Here is a 24,715-nt window from a genome sequence, read left to right as displayed (position 1 = left end):
GACTCAAGAAGTCCTACCACCAGTAATTACGCAAATAATAAGTTTGCGGGTTTCATTTTTATTACACGATGTTATTCCTTCATCGTGGAAGTCAATCGTGAACATTTGTTGAGTACATATTTCATTAGAAAAATTGGTACCCGCCTGCGGGATTCGAACACCGGTGCATTGCTTCAACACGAATGCACCAGACGTCTTATCCGTTAGGCCACGACGACTTTCAAAACGATTGAACTCCGACGACAGTGATTGAACTCCTCCGAAACGGATTTTCGTGAATCTTAGCGTGCATATCGGCCAGGGTGGAGAATCGAACAACATCTATTTTTCATCCCCCTAAATGTTAAGGGTGGTCCGGTCCACCCCTAAATTTTATTTTTTATTTTGTAGACAAAAAATTTTGTTTTTATTTTTTTATGATACAGCATACAAAAATACATACAACCCTAAATTTTCACCCCTCTACGATCAACCCTTATTTTTTATTTGCTAATTTAAAACTTTAAATTTTTTTGCAAGAATTTTCATTTTTATTTTTATTTTGTCATGAATTAAAAAAATCTGATGTTACTCTCAATTTTTCATCCCTCTACGATCAACCCCTATTTTTTATTTGTTAATTATAAACTTTAATTTTTTTGGCAAGATTTTCATTTTTATTTTTATTTTGTCATGAATTAAAATATAAAATCTGATGTTACTCTCAAATTTTCATCTCTCTATGATCAACCCATATTTTTTATTTGTTAATTATAAACTTTAATTTTTTGGCAAGTTTTTTTTTATTTTGTCATGACTTAAAAAAAAAATCATATTACTCTCAATTTTCACTGTTATACGATCAACCCCTATTTTTCCATCCCGATTTTTTTTATTTTTTATTCTATACCCAGACTCGCAATAAGGTTGCAAGATGGCAATCAAATATTATAGTTGTAGTATGATAAATTCTTATTCAGGGTTTATAATTTTAAGTTCCTTTAATTATGTTTTTTTTTTAATTCGATTTGATCTCCCGCCCTCGCCGGTCGACTACTAATCAACTATCAATCGATCAGTTATCCCCGCCAGGTGTCACCACTCATCCAGCAAACATCACGTAGTAGGGATGAGGACGAAGCCGGTCTCCTGTCTTACTTACTCACTATACATCATAGATTATACACTTAATGTATTTGAGAGCTATACAATACTATACATTTTTCAGCCATGTTTTTTTGGTTTTATTTGTGTATCAATAGTACGTTCAGTAGGTCTGAGAATCGGCTACTATCTATTTTTCATACCCCTAAGTGATAAGGGTTGTCCACCCCAAACATTTATTTTTATTTTTTGGATAATTTTTTTTGGTTATAATGAGGTATTATGTGGTTAAATGAGGTTTTTTTTCTACACTAGAATTTCTCTAGAAATCTTATTTAAGGCAAAACAACGTTTGCCATGTCAGCTAGTTACTATATATAAATATTGAATTGAACAAAAATAAACTAAAAAAGTCTGTGAATTATAACCATTAGCTATATTTTTTTAATTTGTTGTTCAAATCACAGAACTCTTTCGTTTGGCAGCATTTAGATTTACTATAACGCTGTATGCGCTAAGCCCTTTGTCTACCTAATTTAAGAACTATGAAGTATGAATGGTGGAAGTTCTCAGTTTTCGGATGTTATGAAATAAGTAATTTATTTTATTGTAAAACAATGCCAGGTTGAAAGAAATGTTGATACATAAACTAAACAACGTGAAAAAATAAGGCATAGTTTTTCAAGCACAAATAGTTTTGACACAAAGCTGACCCACTTTTGGGCATTGTCCTTTAGTAGATGTAAGTGTTAGTGTAAGGAAGCGGTTCAACCGCTGGCGGGCGCGGCCGCCCCACAGGCGACCCGCCCGCTGTCGGCGGGACCGCAGACTGTTAGCTATTAGGAAAACTGTTCGTGAAATTGTCCGTCCATGTGAAACGTGCCTTTGTATTATATTTATTCATTTTTTGTAAACAAAGAATTAAAAACATTTTGAATCTACAAGCATTGTGTTTTTTTTTGTACAGTAGATTCGAGGGAATTGGGATGCTTTCCAATTCCAACACAAATTTTCAGCGGTTTTTCTTAGGGTAATTAATACCAATAAAATTGAAACCGCTTCCAGAGGTTTAAATTTTCCTATACGATGCATTACTATACATAGTTATTGTATTATATTACATACATAGTACGCAAAACCAATTTCAGTATTATCAAAATAAATTCTGACATAAACAAGATTCTCGTCCGTGGAAATTACAAGGCTTGAGGCAAACAGTGCCGCGGACCCGGTGCGCTTCCAACGAGTCCAGGGGCCACAGCCGACCGGGATGCGACACCAAATCCACCACGTAGTTACTGCGCAGCAGACCTGCAGGGTAGCTCACTTCGGTCTCCTCATTGTCCTTTTGAAATAAGTCCAAGATATCGAGAGATGAAAAGCTATTTTATTTAAGCGACTTTTTTTGTCCTACCTATTCTAGTAACCTCGAGGGGTTATAGTTCACTGAACTAGTAGGTGAGCTCGCGGGGCTCAAACCTGACGTCGTTGCTAACACGAACCCTAGCAAGAGCAGTGCCTCGCGGAATCTACCACCGGATCGGAGTCGCAACCCACTGAGAAGATCCGGTGAGAAACTCAGTGGGCTGTGTCTGTGGGCTACTTCGCTCGTCGACGGTGATCGGTGTTTGAGAGATATAAAAGTACCGAGAGTGAATCCTGGGGATCCGACAAGACATGTTTTGGGGCGACGGCGGCATTGTATTGCCCCGTCGTGGTCTAATAAAGTGATGATCTCCTCAAAAATTACTTCGACATAAAGCACTAAGTCAATATTCGACACTAATTTCACCTGTATGCTTAGTAGTGCGAGCTTCTTAACGTTCTCAATAGCGTAAAAGTTAACTCAGATTTGTATGCAGTTGGAACGGCGCCCCTAGCGGTAAACGCAGGTAAACCTTCCAACTTCATACAAATTTGACCTAACTTTTACGCAATCGAGAACTTTTTTTTTATTGCTTAGATGGGTGGACGAGCTCACAGCCCACCTGGTGTTAAGTGGTTACTGGAGCACATAGACACAACGTAAATGCGCCACCCACCTTGAAATATAAGTTCTAAGGTCTCAGTATAGTTACAACGGCTGCCCCACCCTTCAGACCGAAACGCGTTACTGCTTCACGGCAGAAATAGGTAAGGCGGTGGTACCTACCCGCGCGGACTCACAAGGTGTCCAACCACCAGTTACTAAACACGCACTGAGCACACTGAAAGGTTCCGTAAAATAACTAAATACTTACGGAATCCATTTCGGGTAGGGCGACTTCACACCACGCGTGCGATGCGACGCGCTTCAGAGCGCACGGCAGCCCCACGCGATCCGACAACACCTTGTACAGCACCGCGCGCTCCAGCGGGCCCCCCACACGAACCCACCCCACACCCACCACGGGACTCTTCAGCTCTGTCTGCAATATCGATTACATCCTGAGCGAGCACCTTGAGAAAGATTAACTCGCGCTTTCATTGAGCTTTTTTATTTAGTCACATACAATAAAATAATACAAATTATGATAAAACTATATTTTTTTTTTTTTTTTTTTATTGCCCTTGTAGGCAGACGAGCATACGGCCCACCTGATGGTGAGTGGTTACCGTTGCCCATGGACTTCAGCAATGCCAGGGGCAGAACCAAGCCGCTGCCTACCGAAAATATAACAGATATAGAAATATATAACAGAACTAAAAGAACAATCAGAAATATATTTATCTCGAGGGATGAATTGCCATTTGGTTAAGCGATCTTTTTGGAATAGAGACATTTAAAGTTATTTAAGTATATTATAAACAATTTAAGTTTAAAATTTGGAAAAATATATTCGGCTAAGAATAGAAAACGAGAACAAACATTCCTAATTATAACAACAAATAAGTGCTTAAGCCAAAAATGCTTTTCTTGTGTATAACAACAAATAATATGCAATACCTAAGCAAAAAATGTTTATCCTCCGACAAATACATAAATTAAGCAGTGACAAATATCGTTTCCTAATATACTCCGCCGCTTCGGATCAATATTGCACTAAGGAACAATACCATGAGATCGGCGAGGTGTAGCTCAACGCTCGGCATGGAGCAGTCCCGCTCCTGGGTGAGGCCGCTCATCTGCTGGACCACAAACTCCGCGAGCAGCTGAGCGCGCTGCTTCAGCGACGAACTCACTTCAGCGCATTTATCCCGATACCTGGACACATGGTTATCTCAGTAGTTTTTTATTTATTTATTGCTTAGATGGGTGGACGAGCTCACAGCCCACCTGGTGTTATGTGGTTACTGGAGCCCATAGACATCTACAACGTAAATGCGCCACCCACCTTGAGATATAAGTTCTAAGGTCTCAAGTATAGTTACAGTAAGTATAGTGTTTTTACTTGTAGTGGAGCTGTGAGCCACGTAGGCTTGTATCAATGATCTGTCGGTTTTGAAGGTCTGATGCAGTTTTGGACTATGATTTTGAGGACAGCATAGCAATTTTTACAAACAACAGGCATAAAAGTGTTTCGAAAAAATCTGTGTACACCCTAAGAGCGAATAGCCTGAAAGAGAGATCAACTTTTGGTTCTAAGGCTCACTACATCTAATAATAATTTACCTCACTTCATAATGAGCATCTTCTATTTCGATGTAGTGAAGTGATTTTGCTCTGAAAAAGAAAAATAAACATAGTTTTTGTCAGCTATTCCGCATTCTCAACATAACAAAAACAGCTTAGATGAACACCCGCCACCCTGAAAATATTATAGTATAATATTATATATAGACAAAGAGATTATAATAATATTTACATGATATTTTTTAATCAAGCTCCATATCTCTAATGAATTAGCTTCAATTGCTAATCAGATTCAATAAATCCTTAGAAATAATGAACGTTATAGAGACTGAAGTTACGTTTATCTGGGCGTGTCATGAGTCCACACAACTTGGATTCCACCTTCCTACCACAAAGCTATCTTAACTTCCAACTACACGAGTAGAATGGTCGCTGTTCTGAATATAGTGGCTTCGACATTTCAGGCATCTATTGGTCACCAAGCACGAGCCCGTTTTCCTATTTACGCCAAAAATGTATCAAAATAAAAATAAAAAGTTATAGTGAGGGGTTTCGTTAATTAACTCACGGATCCCCAAACCACAGCCGTAGTTTCAGCAAATACGACCTCAAATTGACGTCATCAGGTAGGAAGGATGCAAACAAACCGCTTGATGGTGAAACAGCGAGCTTGGAACTCGACCGCTGATCTGTTCGGAGATTTAAAATAAAATAAAAGTTTCATTTTGAGTCAATACTATTTGCAAAAATATAAATAGCTAGCCGTACTCGCCCACTTCGCTGGGCGTTTAAAATTAACATTATTATTTTTTGTCAATATTATTAGGGAATCCAACACTCATATAAATATTAGCCTATCCATTAAGTACGTATATTTTTTTCTACATGGATACCAAGTTTCAAGTCAATCGGATGCATGGTTCAGTAGTTATAACGGAACATCCGTAAAAACCACTGTAGATTTATATCTTAGTATAGATATATATATATAAGATTTCGATATCAAAACTTTATTAATTATACATAATAATATACTTGCTTTCATTATCAAGAACACATTGGTTGCTGTTTTTTGCTGCTTCAGTATTCATAGAATAAGTCCTACCACCAGTAGTGGGATTAACAGTGGGTCGGACCATACCCAACCATATGAGATTCCACTTCGATGAAAACAAGTGTACAACTAACAAGGCATCCGTATGTCCATTGAGGAATTTCCGTCCGACTGAGGGTAGAGGAACATGGCGATGAGCACAGGATCCCGAGGCGGAGGCTTCTGCAACAACACCTCTTGGATGGTCGGGAATCGTTTGGTGAGTCGTTTGAGGACGTAGAAACCTTCCTAGAAAGTATTATCAGTGTGCTTAGTGCGAGTTTTTAACGGTCTCGATAGCGTAAAAGTTAATCCAACTTTGTATGCAGTTGGAACAGCGCCCCTAGCGGCAAACGTAGGCAAACGTTCCCATTCCATACAAATATGAGCTAACTTTTACGCTATCGAGAACGTTAAAAGACTCGCACTAAGCACACTGATCAATAAACTGAATTGCCCACCGAGTTTCTCGCCGGATCTTCTCAGTGGGTCGCTATTCCGATCCGGTAGTAGATTATGCGAAGTAGTAGATTATTACAATGCTCTTGCTAAGACTAGTGCTAGCAAATTCTCTCAGGTTGAGCCCGTGAGCTCACCTACTCGTCCGGACGTAGCTGGAATAGCCTCTTAGGCTACCGGCGAATAGGTTGGGAAAAAAAAAACTGCACTTTGCTGGTGGTGTAACGCATTATGAGGAGCCATCCAACCCTTGCCGCCTGCCTCGCTATTTGGATATGGTCTGGTTTGAAGTACTGAAAAATTGTTATAATGAGACTTCGAACGCATATTCCAAGTTCTCTTGGTGAAACTGGAAAGGCCTCAGGGACAACAGTAAGCCTACTTTTCTAAAAAAGTTCAAAAGAAAGCGGCGGCATGCACCTTGTGGTTGCAATGAGATCTGTCTATACTTAGTCTGAGTTTTTAACGTTCTCGATAGCGTAAAAGTTTACTTAAATTTGTATGCATCTGGAACAGCGCCCCTAGCGACAAACGTAGGTAAACGCTCCAACTCCATACAAAGTTTAGTTAACTTTTACGCTATCGAGAACGTTAAAAAACTCGCACTAAGCACACTGGTAACTGCCCTATAGTGACTCAGCGGTCTCGCGCACACTCCTCGTCTGACGCACAATAAATTCCGTCTGTAGTAGGTAACTCTTAAGAAATACGGTGCTCTGCGGACTCTTTGGCAGGAACGTGAGGAGTGAAGTTGTGTGATATGTTTTATTTGGTCTATTTAGTGTTTCTTCAGGTTTAAATGTGTATTTAGCTGGTGGTTTATTAACTGTTTAATATATGTGAAAGTGCACAAATGTGGGAAAATGAAACAAAGCCGCTGGACGCAACTTCTCGGGATCCTCCAAAAAGTCTACTGAGAAAATTTCAGTAAATGACCACCATTTTACTGAGATTATATTTCATCCCGTATCATCTCATCTCATTTCATCTCAGTTGATTAATGACTCAAATTAATCATCTTCATTTCATTTCACTCCATATTACCATTTTTCAAAAAAATAAGAATATAAATTAAAATAAGACTTGACCTAACGGTCTTAGTTACCACGTAATAAAATTCCTTAAAAAAAAACAAAGAAAAACGGTGCTCTGCATCTTCATTTTGATGTCTTCAATACCTGAGTAAAATCGTTGATATCTAGGGTGCCGGTGTAGGCGAACTTCGCTGAAGGATGGTGTCGGAATATAGCTTCGATGACGGGCTCCCATGCACCCACCACATACCGAGCCGCTTTGTTTTCAATCATGCTGTTAAAAGTTAGTTAATTAAAGTAATATCAAATAAATTGTCTTTCTGTTAGAATTCTTAAGTTGTTTTGTATATTTATTTGCATTAAATTCAAACAAAAATAAGTCGTAAGCAAGAGTAGTTGAATTACAGAGGCTCCCATTTTCAGAGTAGGTACGTGTTTCAATGTTAACGAAAAATAGTGAAAAAACAAACTTTTAAAACTTGAAAGGATTCATCATATTTCGCTGTTCTTATCCGAAATATTATACGTTACTTTTCACATCGGATGTACCATACTGTGTAATAGTCTTAAATACATTATCCCCCTGATTAACAATACATGAGCTAGGATTAGGTCCAAAATATACCCAATAAACATTTCTTGTACAGTTTCAACAAAAAATCTCAAGGAATCGACTATTGGAAATGTCGAAATCCACAACTGAACGACTGGTGGTAGGACCTCTTGTGAGTCCGTGCGGGTGGGTACCACCACGCTGCCTATTTCTGTCGTGAAGCAGTAATGCGTTTCGGTTTGAAGGGTGGAGCAGCCGTTGTAACTATACTTGAGACCTTAGAACATATATCGCAGGGTGGGTGGCGCATTTACGTTGTGGATGTCTATGGGCTCCAGTAACCATTTAAAACCAGGTGGGCTGTGAGTTCGTCCATCCATCTAAGAATTAAAAAAAATAAAAAAAAAGTCAAATTTATTAAAAAATCATGACAAGACCGCGGTCATAAAAGTGCACTTGTGATGTAGACTAGGTAATCGTTGAAGTTTCAAATTACTCGGAACATCAATTACTAGTGCAAAGTTCCTAGTTGTAAATATATTTCGGCTCCTTCGTCAGTAACGCTGGACGTGATCAGAATGCAGAGCGCTGTTCGGAAGCCCACGTGTTCAATACGAAGGTTATTTGACACGACCTGTTTAAAAAAAATGTATTAGATTAATGTTTAATAGTATTCTACATATCTAAAAATAAAGTAATTTCATAACTTATTCGTAATGATTGATAACAAGGGTACGAATGATCGATCATCTGTAGCGTTTTTAAGAGAAGATATCACAAGTATTGGGTGCTTGCGTTTCTTGAATAAAACTTCCAAATCGATATTGAGCTTGTATTTTCTTTATACAGGTTTTTTCTTATTTATTTTTTTATGTTGCGAACAAGTTAGCTTGGCACGGCGTTTAATTAGAGTGTAATGGTGTAGGTAAACATAAATAAAAATTTCATCATTGCTCCTCAAAATTTCGTAGGCGTTAACAACAAGCTAGTTTACAGCTGTCCTTCCTTCGTCATCAGGTTACTTTTAGCAAAGTGTTTAAAATCCTCGATAATTAACACTTTTACATATTGCCCATTAACGAAACCGAACGTACTATTTTGGGCTGATTTCCATGAGGTTTGAGTAATTGAGACTAGTCGTTTTGGTCGTAGGAGTCTAGTTGTTTATTTTTTCTCATTGTTAATTCAGCCGAATGATTAGTTTCTCAATTGAAAGCGTGTTAAGATCACCTTCACATTTGCTGACGTAAAATAAATCTTAAATAGTAGTAGATATGAGACATGATTTGATATGACGGCGCGCGGTATGCGTGGGCCACCACAAGGGGGACGTGCACATGATCAAGGACATAGGAATCCGCTGGGAACGTGCAGGACAGATCATTATGTTGAAACTTTACCTATGACCCTAACTGGACGTCTATAGGGCCCGTGATGATGTTTGTACTCCTTTAAGTTCCTAAAGCATTCGTTCGATTGTGATAAAACTTCGGACATTATTTTTTTATGTCGTTGTTGTTGGTGATTTTTGGTCACCCAGGAATGGTGTCTGTTATAGTAACCTTAGCTAACAATAGGTGGCGCGGGAGTAGTTTCAAGAAATCGATGCTATCGGACCATTGACGATTTCTCACAGCAGATACTGACCGAGTTTCACTAGTTAGATACAAAAATCTAGTCCAATTTTTATTACAACATACCTCTTCACCTTTCTTCAGCGTGAACAAGTCTTTGGCAAGATCTTCTGACATAAGACCCGTAAGTGCTGTACACGTCAATATTTTCAATCTGATGTCGATGCGCTGTAACCATCATTGATATTAAGCCAAGAGATAATAATTGTCTGGGACGACCTGACGAGAAGGGCCATGGAGAATCGTCGACAATCGCTTTGACAACAAGTCGGTCAGGTGTTCTAGGGGTAACGCCGCAAATCTGGTTGTAGTGCTATACCGCGGAAATCCCCCTACTCTGCCCGGCTCCTGACCCGGGGCAGAGATCAGACGTCGAGTGAGAGAGTGCAAGGGGAGTCGTTTAGTGGGTAGAGTCCTAATAACATCATTGGGACCGCGGTCTGGTTCTAAAATCTGCAGACCGTCAGGTCCCACATATCCGAGCGCTCCCTGAGCGGACACTTCGTATTATGTTTGGCCCCATGTCTAAACAAGAATAAAACAGGGGCGGTATACCAATCACCAAAGAGCTACGGCATCTTACCTCTCACAATCAGTTGGTGAGCAGCCCGCACTCTTCCTGCCTATACCCCACCAACTGGCCCGCTTACATTAGACAGGTATCTCATTTAGGAGAACGTTGAAACACACACAACTTTTTTTTTATTGCTTAGATGAGTGGACGAGCTCACAGCCCACCTGGTGTTAAGTGGTTACTGGAGTCCATAGACATCTACAACGTAAATACGCCACCCACCTTGAGATTTAAGTTCTAAGGTCTCAGTATAGTCACAACGGCTGCCCCACCCTTCAAACCGAAACGCATTACTGCTTCACGACAGAAGTAGGCAGAGTGGTGGTACCTACCCGCGCGGACTCACAAGAGGTCCCACCACCAGTAATTACGCAAATTATAATTATGCGGGTTTGATTTTTATTACACGAGAACTAAAGTGATACCTCCAATATATTCACAAGTTCTTGTACGAAGTCCGGGCTAAGCATGGCTCTTGTGCTAACGTGATAATTCTGGAGATTTATGTAGCACTGTACCGCCAAACGCTGAGCTTCTATCGGATTGTCCTTGACTGGAAATGTTGAATTTGGTAAGAATTTTATAACTTAGGGCAGGGGAGTGTCCTTAGACATACAATATGGTCAATAAAACAAACCTGACATAACATTGGAAGAAAATACAAAGCTTTTTGCTAGTTTATTTTGCCTCACCATATATTTCTTCTAGTTCGAAGATATGTTTGCATTTTTCGAATTAGAAATAGACTGTAAATAGGTATGTCGCGAGCTCGCAGGAGCTAGTGTCTCCATTCTGTCTGATTTTAGGCCTGACACTATTATGTGTGCCAGTTTAAAGGGTAGAATGAGTGTTCTACTAATGTAAAATGTTTCTATTGAGGAAACTGTCTCTTTAACTAATCCTGTAGCCCTGGGACCCTTAAACAACATTAATAAAACTTCGGTCTCCATTCTAACATCGATCATAGTTTTGACAGTATAACCTGCAACTATACTATACTTGTACGATACCTGTAACTAAACTTTACTGGTGGTTGGACCTCTTGTGAGTCCGCGCTGGTAGATACCACCGCCCTGCCTATTTCTGCCGTGAAGCAGTAATGCGTTTCGGTTTGAAGGGTGGGGCAGCCGTTGTAACTATACTGAGATCTTAGAACTTATATCTCAAGGTGGGTGGCGCATGTACGTTGTAGATGTTTATGGGCTCCAGTAACCACTTAACACCAGGTGGACTGTGAGCTCGTCCATCCATCTAAGCAATAAAAAAAACTTGAGACCTTAGAACTTATATCTCAAGGTGGGTGGCGCATTTACGTTGTAGATGTCTATGGGCTCCAGTAACCACTTAACACCAGGTGGGCTGTGAGCTCGTCCACGCATCTAAGCAATAAAAAAAAATAAGTGCCTAGTTGACAGCTCTGCACCACTCACTAGTTCTTCCCAGTTTTGCGACAGATTCCACTATTTAACTTCGAAAACACTCTTTAAAATCCCAAGTCGCTTCGCCCAAATCATTGAAATTTTAGGTGGATTAATAGGAACTAATCCATCCCGACAAGAGCCCTCTTCTTCGATATAGCGAAGGCGTTCGACAAAGTCTGACACAACGGTTTGATATACAAACTGTATAACATGGGAGTGCCAGACAGACTCGTGCTCATCATACGAGACTACTTGTCGAACCATTCGTTCCGATATCGAGTCGAGGGAACGCGTTCCCGCCCCCGTCACGTCACAGCCGGAGTCCCGCAAGGCTCCGCCCTCTCCCCGTTACTATTCAGTTTGTATATCAATGATATACCCCGGTCTCCGGAGACCCATCTGGCGCTCTTCGCCGATGACACCGCCATCTACTACTCGTGTAGGAAGAAGGCGTTGCTTCATCGACGACTTCAGACCGCAGCTACCACCATGGCTCAGTGGTTCCGGAAGTGGCGCATCGACATCAACCCCACGAAAAGCACAGCGGTGCTCTTCAGAAGGGGTCGCCCTCCGAACACCACGTTGAGCATCCCTCTCCCGTCTAGGCGCGTCGACACCTCCGCCTCCGCCATTCGCCCCATCACGATGTTCGACCAGCCCATACCGTGGGCCCCGAAGGTCAAATATTTAGGCGTCACCCTCGACAGAAGGATGACATTCCGCCCTCATATTAAGGCGGTACGCGACCGTGCCGCCTTCATTCTAGGACGTCTCTACCCGATGATATGCAGGCGAAGTAAAATGTCCCTTAGAAATAAGGTGACACTCTACAAAACTTGCATACGCCCCGTCATGACCTATGCAAGTGTAGTGTTCGCTCACGCGGCCCGCACTCACTTAAAATCCTTCCAAATTATTCAATCCCGTTTTTGCAGGATAGCCGTCGGAGCCCCGTGGTTCGTCAGGAACGTCGACCTCCATGACGACCTGGACTTAGAGTCCACCAGTAAGTATCTACAGTCGGCGTCGATGCGCCACTTCGATAAAGCGGCACGACACGAGAACCCTCTCATCGTGGCCGCCGGTAACTACATTCCCGATCCTGCGGACAGAATGGAGAGCAGTCGACGTCGCCCAAAACACGTCATCTCGGATCCTCCCGATCCACTAACGGTGCTTTTAAGTACTTCAAGCACTGGTCACCGTTCTCGTCGAACCCGTCGCTTGCGACGAAGGGCTCGACGAGTAAATTAACTCTCAGACACAGCCCACTGAGTTTCTCGCCGGATCTTCTCAGTGGGTCGCGCTTACGATCCGGTGGTAGATTCTGCGAAGCACGGCTCTTGCTAGGGTTCGTGTTAGCAACGTCATCAGGTTTGAGCCCCGCGAGCTCAGCTACAAACGTTAGGGTTACGCTGAAATAGCCCATAAGGCTATCAGCTTAGGCAGGAAAAAAAAAAAAAAAAAGGAACTAGTGGTCCCGCAGTAGTCGAATACAACTATAATTCATTGAAATTATAAGTTTGAACATTATTATGGTTATATTGTCAAAGACTACTTCAATAATCACAGATTTCGCCAAGACTACACTATAGACAAGTTTTTGCTTCACGTATTATAATATATAGAATTAAGAAGAGAAAATGAATTATCGCTCTAACATTTGACATTGATGTTTCTAAGTGCAGCGAACGTGTTCGGTTCGACCAAACTCGAGGCGGCCCGGGGTATGATACGACACAACTCGGACAGCGCGCGCAACGCATTCATACGCACGTAGAACCACGCCGCAGAGTCGTCGCTCAATATTGCTGGTGGAATATTAAATCATTATGCGTATAACTGGTGGTAGGACCTCTTGTGAGTCCGCACGGGTAGGTAGGTGCCGTGAAGCAGTAATGTGTTTCGGTTTGAAGGGTGGAGTAGCCGTTGTAACTATACTTGAGACCTTAGACCTTATATCTCAAGGTGGGTGGCGCATTTACGTTGTAGATGTCTTGATTTGATTTGATTTGATATGGGCTCCAGTAACCACTTAGAACCAGATGGCCTGTGAGCTCGTCCACCTATCTAAGCAATAAAAAATTTAAAAAAACCTTATTCGATCATTGTGCCTACATCAGTGTTCTAAATAGTCATATCGACGCTTGAAAGGCAAACTTGAATAAGCGACAATAACTGCTTTGTACATGAATGATAGGCAATAACCTTATTCGATGGGCAAAAAATATATATTTCTAGGTCTATTAAAATAATTTCAATCCTACAGCTAGATTCGTTAAAATAGAATTTTTTTCAGATATTTCAACTTTAAATTATTATTAGTCTACTGTAAAGTTTACGCATTGTCGCTTAGTCACGTTTGCCTTTCAAGCGTCGATATGTTTAAGTCATTGTACGTACTAGTGGTAGGACTGGTGGTAGGACCTTTACTGGTGGTAGGACCTCTTGTGAGTCCGCACGGGTAGGTACCACCGCCCCGCCTATTTCTGCCGTGAAGCAGTAATGCGTTTCGGTTTGAAGGGTGGAGCAGCCGTTGTAACTATAGGTACTTGAGACCTTAGACCTTATATCTCAAGGTGGGTGGCGCATTTACGTTGTAGATGTAGTGCTCCAGTAACCACTTAAAACCAGATGGGCTGTGAGCTCGTCCACCTATCTAAGCAATAAAAAATAAATAAAAAACTTTAGTCGATCATTGTGCCTACATCAGTGTTCTAAATAGTCATATGATCATTTGTATCGCGAAGTTAAACTCTATCGTTATCTTATAATTATAATTATGTAAGGTACAATATTTTTGTCGACATATAAATACACATAATTTATAATAATGTGATTGTTCGCGTACAAACATAAACTAACCACAAAGTGCCTCAATAATGTTGGTCTCACACATGCGAACGGCAGACGGAAGGAGTTTGGTCATATTCGCAACGCCCATTGCCGCATCCGCTAACAAATCAACGTTGGAGCTGAGGAGTTGGTGACAGAACACCATATCAGTCCCGGTCTGGTACAATGCCTGAGAAATAATATTATTATGAAATAAGCATATTGATCATTGTTCGATTTTGGGGTTTACATTTTGAAATCTCCCGCCAACTTGCCCGGTCTTACTTAGAAAGCTTATCAAGAGAACTTGTAGCGCATAATATTCGTTGGAGCCATAACCCTCCTAGTGGTGGTTGTTTCGGTGGTTTCTATGAGTCTGCAATAAAATCTGCTAAATTATATTTGAAACGGATTGTAGGAGACAAATCATTTCCATTCAAAGAGCTCCGAACGCCTTTTGCTCGGGTTGAAGCAGTTCTCAATTGTAGACCGCTATGTCCACTGTTTGATGATCCAGAGGAGTTCCAAATGCTGACGCCGGCACATGTTGTGATCGGGCGCGAATTGTTGGCTGTACCGGTATTCGATATCAGTGAGCATCGTTTTTTGTCTCGTGAGCGGTGGAAAATTTTACAACTCTTTACACAACTTTTTTGGAAATGGTGGGGTCAAGAATACCTCCACACATTTCAGCAGCGACAAAAGTGGTTCAACAACTGTCGAATTTTAGTTCTCATTAAATCACACGCACCACCACCACCTTTACAGCGGGATCTAGCGCGAGTCACACTGTATTTAAGTCAGGCGTGGATGGTGTCGTGCGAGTGGTTAAAATTCGTATAAAAAATAACGAAACGGCGCGTCCTTTCGTTAAGCTTTGTCCGCCCCCAATAGCGACGAACATAGAGTTAGCATTATAACATAAACATTAGCTCATAATAAGATTACATAAAGGTAGGCCTTTGTGTGATCTCTCTTTTAGTTATAAGTCAAGTTTATTGTTTAAATACTTAGATTTAAATACTTAAAATAATTTTAATATAAATACAGTCCACTGTGAAACTGAATCAACAAAACATTGTTATTGGTATCGTAATGGGAAATCCGGGCGGATTTCGGTGGGGGGAATGTTCGATTTTGGGGTTTACATTTTGAAATCTCCCGCCAACTTGCCCGGTACCCGCGCAATCTACTGAGCGCGACACCAGCGCTACGTGTTGCCGCAGTTTGTGCAACATTTGAAAAAGGAGTCGTGAAATCTTTGAGCAGTTGGCGGTAAGTCCGTAATTCTTTAAATCTTTAAAATATCATAAAACTGAGCTATCGTACAATCATTATGTAATCGTGTTTTTCTATTTATGGAAAGGCCACATGTCCAAGACCTCCCTACGTATCAGTCCCTCCTTGAGTTATTGCAGTTACAATCTCACACATAAGGCCATATCAGTATTGTTACGCCGGTAAGAGCAACGCCATCTATCGTCGAATAGCAGAAACGAACGTCAAAAGAACCAGGAAATTCGAGAACGTTCGGAGAGTACAACGCCATCTATTGTCAAATAGCGGAAACACATGTCGAAAATACTCGACTTGTCAGAAATGTTCTTGATAATTCTAGGGATTTCGTATTGACTATAAAAGCGTTGCAGAGATGACAATGATTTAATTGGCAATCGGATCTACTCGAAGCGAAACAGCGAATGAATCACCTGAAGCGAAGCTGAAGAAGTATGAAGTGTAAAGTGTTCTAAGCGCTAAATAGAGTTTCAGTTTGAACTTTGGTGGAACGTTAATTTATCCCGAACCCCAGCGCGTAACAGTATGTTCGTATACTTGTGTATCAAATAACATAATCTAACATCTCTCCCATTTGAAGTAAAAGACATCTTGGTTAGAACGGCCAGGCAGTGTGGCTTCATGGCTGGCAAGGCCATCTCCAAGTACGCCAACAGTCTGAGGATACAGCCAGATTGGTACAGATGAGACGCATTCTCCTCAGTCTCCACGTAGTCCCGTAGGACTCCAAGAACTTGCGCGTGAACATCCCGAAATTCATAGGACTGGAAGAGAAGACGTTTGTTAATTTTCTTAGCGAAATTTCTAGAAGTTTGAAGAAGCTATCTACGTTCGGCTCTTAAAAAAAAGTATTCGAAACGTAAGCCGTGAAGCAGTAATACGTTTCGGTTTGAAGGGTGAGGCAGCCGTTGTAACTATACTTGAGACCTTACAATTTATATCTCAAGGTGGATGGCGCATTTATGTCGTAGATGTCTATGGGCTCTAGTAACCACTTAACACCAGGTAGGCTGTGAGCTCATCCACCCATCTAAGCAATAAAAAAAAGCGTAAATAATTATTTACCTCCAATATATCACAAAGATCCAATACTCCAGTCGAAGCCCTGAAAGTCTTCTGCACAACCAGATCTTTGTATCTGCATATCAACTGATCCACAGTTCGGAGAGCCGCGTGCTGGATAGCCAGGTACTTGCTCTGCATCAACGCCAGCAGCGACGGCCAACTGAATTGTTGGTTCTTCGTGACTTCGGATGCGCAAACAGGGTCGTCCAGCAGGTTGCTGAGCGTCTATGGAAGTTTTCAAATAGACTCTGAATTAACTGCATTTTCTTATAATGATTTCCCGCAACAATATTAAGTCTAAGACAGCCTTTCCCAAACTAGGCGATAACGCCCCCTTGTGGGCGCTGCAGGCTTAATGGGGGGAGGTAATAGACCCAGAAAAAAATTAATGGACTCCGACGATGGTTTACCTGAAGACAATTCTTCTGGACATCAGGGTCTAAGCTATTCTTCATCCTCGAGAACAATGTACTCAAGATGTTGGCTGAGACCAGTTGCTCGCAGCCGAGTGGTTCTCTCGTCAATTCGGATAGAACTAGCGACGCAAATTCCAATACGAATACATCTTCCACCTAAAATTACTTATTTAATTTAATTAATTAGTTCAATTTATATTTATGTATAAACTAGATAGTATCTATTAATTATTATTTTAATATATCGATAATAAGACTAATAGAATATCGATTCCATTATTTGATTAGTAACTTAATTCTAGGGGTCTGTGACCAAATAACAAAAAACAGTAAGCTTTTTAATACGCTTTTATTATTCCGTCCGGTCTGACTGCTATCAGTGCGCGTAATGAAATTACAAAGTACCATTTTTTGAACTGCTAAATACATGAATGGTTACGAGCTACACTGACTGTCGCATAAAAATAAATCAAATGCAAGCTAATATGACTTCAGATATTTTTAGGTTATCCAATTCCATAGTCACAGCATGTGACCATATTTTTTCTTTATTTGCTGCTATCATCGAGATACGAGCATGCCACTCAACGCATAGAATGTTCTCCACTAACGGACGCATTCCAGCTGACACATTCCAGCTATGGATACGTTGAACATGATAGAAAGAATCCAATGACATTGTTGAATCGATACCCTACATGTAACCGACTGAAAAAGAATAGTATCAACGGTTGGTTGGCTCCCAGCAATAACTTTGACTTCAAATATATAATATTACCAAACTAGCTGACTCGGCAGACTTCGTAGTGCCTCAATCGATAAATAAAAGACCTAAACTTTTGTATAAAATAAACTTAAAACAAATAAAAGGAATCCGTCCGACGAGGGACATCACAGGAAAAACAAAATTGTTATTTTTATTTAATTCCAAGCATTTTCATATTTATTTACTTTTAAACTTTCTCTGGACTTCCACAAATAATCGGTCCAGCCGTTCTCGAGTTTTAGCGAGACTAACGAACAGCAATTCATTTATATATCAATATAAGAAGAAGATAGAAGATAAGATAAGATTACTTTTAACTTTTACCTTAACTAACATAAATGCTATCTTTCTTAGATTGGCTGAGTCAGCCAGGACCTGCTCAGGTCCTTGCGGTAGCTGGCAAAGTTGAGCTAAAGCCTTTAGAGCAAACCTTCGGATGTTTAATTCGGAATGCTCTATATGCAGAAGTATGTAACGGATCGCGTCTAAGTCGAAGAGGATGTAACGATTCTGCGTGTCTTGGGCAGAGAACTTTGTTATTGCTCGTAACGTCTGAAAGTAATTTAGAAGAGAATTAATTGTCTTCAATTTAAGTGGGAATGCTCTAGGCAAGGCTCCATAAAAGACTTCACCGTTACTGAAATAAAAAAGATGTACATTTTTATATTTTTCAGATTTGAAGTAGATCCTTATTTAGACATTAGCGGTAGCTCTGTCTGTAAGCGACATAATACACTATCTGGTGGATCTCATGCTTGCCTGCGTCCGAAGGCAGGTGGCTTCTTTCTTAAAATTAGGTTTGCTAGGAGTAAAAAAAAAAAAAAAGGAGTACTAGTGTTAGGCGGCATGTTATTTCTGCCCCTGGCATTGTGAACGTCCATGACGACATTGCAACGGTGACACTCAACATCAGGTGAGCCATATGCTTATCCATTTACAAGAGCAATAAAAAGGGAAACAAAAAATTGTGCGTTAAGCTGTTTTAAAAACATATAGGTAGGACCTCTTGTGAGTCCGCACGGGTAGGTACGCCCACCCTACCCATTTCTGCCGTGAAGCAGTAATGCGTTTCGATTTGAAGGGTTAAGCAGCCGTTGTAACTATACTGCGACCTAAGAATTCATATCTCAAGGTGGGTGGCGGCATTTAAGTTATTGATGTCTATGGGCTCCGGTAACACCAGGTGGGCTGTGAGCTCGTCCACCCTTCTACGCAATAAAAAAAATAAAAAACTATGTACTTCACCTGACACAGTATCTCAGGTTCGGTCGACTCCAGCAGCAGTATCGAGGTGTGAGCACTCTCAGGAGTTATGGTGTACGGATGGAAGGTCAGATCCTTCTTTTCCGCTGACCTGTTCTCTCTTTCCTTTTGCAACGGTTTTGCCATTTTTAGTTTTCACAAGTAATAATGATGTATTTTAGTACAATATGTGCATTACACAAGTGATGTTTGATGTGGGTTGAATACTTATTTTGATTTTTGACGTATTAAAATACTAAAAATATATAAAACACCCGACATTAGTCCGTATGTCATAAACCAATAAAGTTTCAATAACAAAAACTGGCGTAGGGTTGTCGGTACTGCTGTTTTTTTGGACGGGAATTTGAATCGCCTATTTATAATCAGTCTGCGTTTTAGGAATACATGGAAATTAAATTCACATGAGCAACCAACCCTTCAAAACAGGGCTCGATAGTGAAAAATACCTAACTCAGTCGCCCTACAGAATGTCGTACATCGCTTCTTTCAGTTGTGGACTATACAGACCTAGACGATGCCACAAGCAATCATTGGATACAGAAGCAGCAAAATGTCAGGGAGCGTGGTCTTCCGTCACTTCACTGATCTGGACTCAGAAGATATCTGTAAAATCCTTTGAGGACCTGTAATTTATAATCGATAATTGGTTAAAAAACGACGAAAATAGTGTTACTGTTGTTTCCAGCACCGAAATATAACTAGAATTCGTCATTTACATGATTCAAAAAGTATGAATATAGTAGATGCTGCCTTTTTGCCAATTATTGTATACCGCCAATTTTTACACTGGCAGGCTTCGAAGACTAGCAAAGAGGTCATTTAAACATTAATTCAAAAGTAATACACAAACTACAAGCGGTGTCTTTAAAATGACAATAGAATGTCAAGCTTATGATAATTTATAGGAATTTACACTTATGTATAGGAGAAATATATTGGTGCGTTTTGTAGCTAATCTGGCCAAAAAGTTCAGGGCTTGGCAGGAGGTGTGGATATTGCCGTGGTGGGGTAGTGGGGGGCTCGCTTCGGCACCTTTGTGGGCTCTGGACACTCTTGTTTTATTGGTTAAGCTGTTTTCAAGTTGTACTGTGGCCGCTTTCAGAGTGCTAGTACCGCCGGCTTTGAGTAACTTACACGGAGAGACTGTACTCGTTAGTTGATTGATTTGATTGCTATTGCAATAATTATTAATGCTTTATAGTTTTTATTTCATTTTAACAATAAGTGTAACGGAGGATTTTTGAAGTACGAATACATCTGTGATTTATTTTCATTTTAGTAACTCATCAAAGCATTATAGTGTGCAGGTACTAAATTTACTTAAAATAATTTACAAATTCTTCTGCAGTATTGACTGCTGAAAGGTCAATTTAAAAAATTAAAATTATAACCTGAAATTTACGTTTCTTAACATACAGAAATAACTAGTAAAAGTTTACTTGGTAGATGGTAAAAGGAATTATTTAAAACTCTTAGGTTTTATCCATATTGATCAGTGGTTAACTAGCATACTACGTAAGGAAATGCATTATTCATTTAGCATCAAAATACTATTTATCAAAATAAAATGAACAAGGACTTATCATGTAGACAGTTTCTTTTTTATTGCCCTTGTAAGTAGACGAGCATACGGCTCATGGTGAGTGATTACTGTCGCCCATGGACTTCAGCAATGCCAAAGGTAGAGCCAAGCCGCTGCCCACCATAAATATTATTATACTTAGATTACAGGAGCCGGCCACGGCATCGGTCGAGAACTCGCAATACAATTAGCTGAGCTCGGAGCGACTGTTATCTGCTGGGATAAAGACCAGAGACGCAACAACGCCGTCGTGAATGAGATAAGAAAGAAAGATGGAGAAGTTAGTGGTTGTAACAGTAGTAGTAGTTGTGGTGGTGATGGTAGTAAAGGTGTCGTATTGGTGTAACGTATTCAAAAGTTGCTGTTGTAGCGCGAAGATATGGAAGAGAGACTTTTATTCAAAAGTCTCAAGCAAGCTTACAAAGTTAAAGTCTTTGTAACGGACTGCCAATTTTATTGAACATATCATTTACTTTGTACCATAGATTAGCACAAATATTTTTCCATACTTAAAAAAAACTAATAAAATAAAGCCCTACTAATTTGCCAAAATATTTATAACCGGCGATGCTCATGATTAGGTTTTTTTACATAGACCTGTTCAATGAGCTAACAGCTCACCAGGTTACCGTAACCCATAGACATCCGAAGGTAGCCACTTGAACAAACCGGTACGCGGTAGAAATAGGCAGGCGGGACTATCTATTTTATTCTATCTAGTAGTATATACATAGTACTATCTAGTATCTATTATTATCTTTAGGGTCTTCTGACTTCTCTTTAATTTCCTGCCGCGAAAGATACTCGCGACGAGCAATTACGTAGCTATGAGGGAACATGTAAGCACTCCGTTGGTAGAAATATCTCTTTTATTACAGTGCTACGGATTCACAATAGACGTAACGGCTCAAGATCAAGTTGCTTCCCTGGCGTCACGTATGAGGCGACAACTGAGCGACGTCACTATGGTGATAAGTAATGCAGGGCTCCTAACTTGTGCTCCGATCACACACTTAAGATCTGAAGGCGTGATGAAGGTCATCGAAGTCAATTTGCTGGCTCATTTCTGGGTTAGATTGGCTATTACCTACTTATTCATCTATTGTGTGTTATTACTATCTATATACTTTTATTACTAGCTAGCATGTTAATGATCCATCATGCAATGGATATAAAAGTATCAATGTTTGACAAACTTCAATAATTCCTGCACTACAAACCGGAACGAATAATTGTTTTGTGACTGTTAAATAGACAGGATTTCAGGCAGAAGCTTTTTTTATGTTTGAGAGATTACTGGTGGCCTTTCCAGTTTTACCAGGGCAGGTGGGCGAGCAAAGGCTCAGCCAGGAGGGATGGGATATCCGAGCGCCTCCAAAGGAAACCTAACAACTCAAGAGTAGCTGCTTCGCGAATGAATCTACTACCGGCTCGGAATCGCGACCCGCTGAAAAGATCCGGCGAGAAACTAAGCGGGCTGATGTTTAGGTTAGGTCGCACGGCGAACTCTTTGCCGAGTTCGATGAGTACGGTTACCGGGGTCCGTGCTCCTAGTGTTAGAGCAAGGGTTGGCAAAAGCTATGTAAGCTCCTCGGGTCTTATAATCGGTCATACTAAATTATAGTTTAGTATGATTAGCGATTATAATTTATGATTTCTTCGAAAATTCGGAAACGATATTTTTCTTAATAAGCAAATTTATACATACATATAAATAAAATTGGAATGTCTGTTTGTAATATTGAAATAACCGCTTTTTACTACATGCATGTACGTACATTTTTGTGTCTGTCTGTCTGTCTGTTTGTTCCGGCTAATCTCTGAAGCGGCTGGACCGATTTTGACGAGACTTTCACTGATAGGTAGCTGATGATATAAGGAGTAACTTAGGTACTTTTTTAGACTAGCTTCGCCCCGCGGCGTCACCCTCAGTTATTGTCGTACTGCGCGCAACATGGCGGGTTTCGCCTATCAATCAATAATAAAATTTAATGTTTCCGAAGCGAAGCGAGGGTGTGTCGCTAGTACTAAATAAAACCTTGCCGAATCCTTAGACTATTAAACAGTACACTTTACAAGATTTGGCAAGAAACTTCTCTTCCATTTTTTTTCCCATTTATACATTTGCTATAATATTGTTTTAGGTTATTCAAGCTTTCCTGCCGAGTATGGTCGACAGACGATACGGACATATCATAGCCATTAACTCGAGCGCTGGCTTAATGCCGTGCGCTGATATGATACCGTATTGTGCTGCGAAATTCGGTTTAAGAGGTAGGCATAAAATAGTCGAATAAGATATATCGAACTGAGATTGCATTTAAGGAACCGTTTACTGGTTCAAGGTCTAATGGATTCCATCACCGAAGAACTTCGCCTGGACACTTGGACTAAGAACATAAAAACCACATCGGTGTATTTAGCTACGGTGTCCACTGGACTGTATCCACCACCTTCGCATCGATTCGTCTCTTGGTATTCAGAGATAACTGCGAAAGAAGCTGCGAGTGTTATTATTGAAGGTTAGAGAATGTTATCGTGGAACTATCCAGACTAATAGGTACTATAAATAGGAAAGTGTGTTTGCTTGTGAATTTGTTTTATCTTTATTTCACATGGAAATGAAACAACAAATTGACTTTTTTTTAAAGTGATAGCTTTAGGTCAGGAGTGACAGGCCGTAGGTACCGTTTATTTCGAAAAAAAATACCATTCCCACAGGTAGCTATTTACTACACTGACACCTTTCCTTGACAACGCAGGCGAAGCCGCGGGTAATTCTGCGTTGGGTTTTTTTGACTGCCTCAATAGACAAACGATCATACGGCCCATGTGGTGGTAAGTGATGGCCATCGCTCATGGAGGTCAGCAAGGGCACAGCTTGCCGCGGTATACTATCCGAACGTCTTGTTTGTAGCACCGCTGTGGCATACCCGATCCTGCGGACCAAATGGTAAACAGTCGACGTCGCCCTAAGCACGTCATTTCGGATCCTCCCGATCCACTATCGGTGCTTTTAGGTACCTTAAGCACCGATCACCGTTGCCATCGAACCGGTCGTTTGCGACGAGGGATTCAGCAAGTGCCTAAATGAACCCAAAGACAAAGCCCACTGATTTTCTCAGTGGGTCGCGTTTCCGATCCAGCGGTAGATTCTGCGAAGCATTACTCTTACTAGGGCTAGTGTGAGCAACGTCACCTGTTTATAACCCGTGAGCTCACCTACTCCTTCTGTGAATGTAGCATGACCTTTGAGGTCACAGAATGGGTAAAAAACCGCTGTATTCCTGTGCAGCTGGGATGAACTGCAACGACCGAACGAAAAATCTCTCAACGTTTAGGCTACCCAAGAGCTAATTTGGTTTTACTTAATTTATCTTGAACCAGGAACTTAATTGAAAACAACAAAAGTAAGCCGTGACGGACATTCGGTACACACATTCGGCCTGTGACTTATATGTATTACCATACAAAAACCCTAATATCCTTTTATCGTGTCAAGCAAACTAATAAATGTTTTTTTTTATGTTTTCTTGCAGGTATTCGAAAGAATCAGAAGTGCATCAGCGTACCACCCTTAATGAAAACCATGATAGACATACACAACCTCATGCCGTACAGATTAAGGATAGTTTTCGCGGATTTTTTCAATTTTGGACATAGAGGGTGGTTTTGTTTTTGCTAAGTCTGACAATAAAGATCAGGTTTACTTTGATGTTACTGAAGGTAACGGGTAACAGCGGCTTGAGTCGGCAAGGCGACCGGTCAAGCTAACTAAGTGAATCTTGCAATATTTTTTGCACGATATACATTGGAACTGTCCAGACGTGCAGACCTGTTCAAGCAATTGAACAGTCCACAACCTACTGATTCGGTGTGCTTGAGATTAGTTATGCAAAAATGCCATATTTAATAACAAGGCACTAGAATTCGGTGTAGGTATCTAAACTTTGTAGAAAATTAATAAAAACAGAAAAGTGATGACTAAAAAATATTAAAGGAACACAACCCAGAGAATTATGAATAATATTCTGTGTATTTGTTTGTTCGTGTAGATCCAAGCTCCAATTCCTTAGTTATTTAGA

The 24,715-nt window shown here is 40.5% G+C and overlaps 2 protein-coding genes and 1 long non-coding RNA gene across 3 annotated transcripts in view; 2 read left to right on the top strand and 1 right to left on the bottom strand.

The window, feature by feature from the left end:
- Nucleotides 1-2,149: 2,149 nt before the first annotated feature.
- On the bottom strand, nucleotides 2,150-19,394 carry LOC114247453 (armadillo repeat-containing protein 3). The gene is made up of 16 exons (XM_089727926.1): nucleotides 19,028-19,394; nucleotides 18,107-18,334; nucleotides 17,011-17,172; nucleotides 16,601-16,825; nucleotides 16,099-16,299; nucleotides 14,270-14,429; nucleotides 10,409-10,536; nucleotides 9,476-9,577; nucleotides 8,288-8,409; nucleotides 7,367-7,496; nucleotides 5,825-5,978; nucleotides 5,205-5,325; nucleotides 4,676-4,726; nucleotides 4,120-4,267; nucleotides 3,324-3,491; nucleotides 2,150-2,428 (listed from the first exon to the last, which is right to left on the bottom strand). Exons 1-16 carry the CDS (start codon nucleotides 19,169-19,171, stop codon nucleotides 2,237-2,239), a joined length of 2,436 nt encoding a protein of 811 aa, XP_089584052.1. The 5' UTR covers nucleotides 19,172-19,394; the 3' UTR covers nucleotides 2,150-2,236.
- The window catches only part of LOC149503039 (uncharacterized), a 238,790-nt gene continuing 225,334 nt past the window's right edge, over nucleotides 11,260-24,715 (top strand). Inside the window, exon 1 of the long non-coding RNA XR_016323186.1 lies at nucleotides 11,260-11,337. This is a non-coding gene — a long non-coding RNA (uncharacterized LOC149503039). The remainder of the gene's footprint in view (nucleotides 11,338-24,715) is intronic.
- Nucleotides 19,906-24,373, top strand: LOC114247452 (17-beta-hydroxysteroid dehydrogenase 13). The gene is made up of 6 exons (XM_028180429.2): nucleotides 19,906-20,199; nucleotides 20,773-20,910; nucleotides 21,509-21,700; nucleotides 22,775-22,904; nucleotides 22,976-23,152; nucleotides 24,170-24,373. Exons 1-6 carry the CDS (start codon nucleotides 19,966-19,968, stop codon nucleotides 24,313-24,315), a joined length of 1,017 nt encoding a protein of 338 aa, XP_028036230.2. The 5' UTR covers nucleotides 19,906-19,965; the 3' UTR covers nucleotides 24,316-24,373.

The sequence above is a fragment of the Bombyx mandarina genome, chromosome 05 (assembly GCF_030267445.1).
Source record: "Bombyx mandarina strain Sakado chromosome 05, ASM3026744v2".
Taxonomy (NCBI): domain Eukaryota; kingdom Metazoa; phylum Arthropoda; class Insecta; order Lepidoptera; family Bombycidae; genus Bombyx; species Bombyx mandarina.
This window is presented reverse-complemented; position numbering and strand designations above follow the sequence as displayed.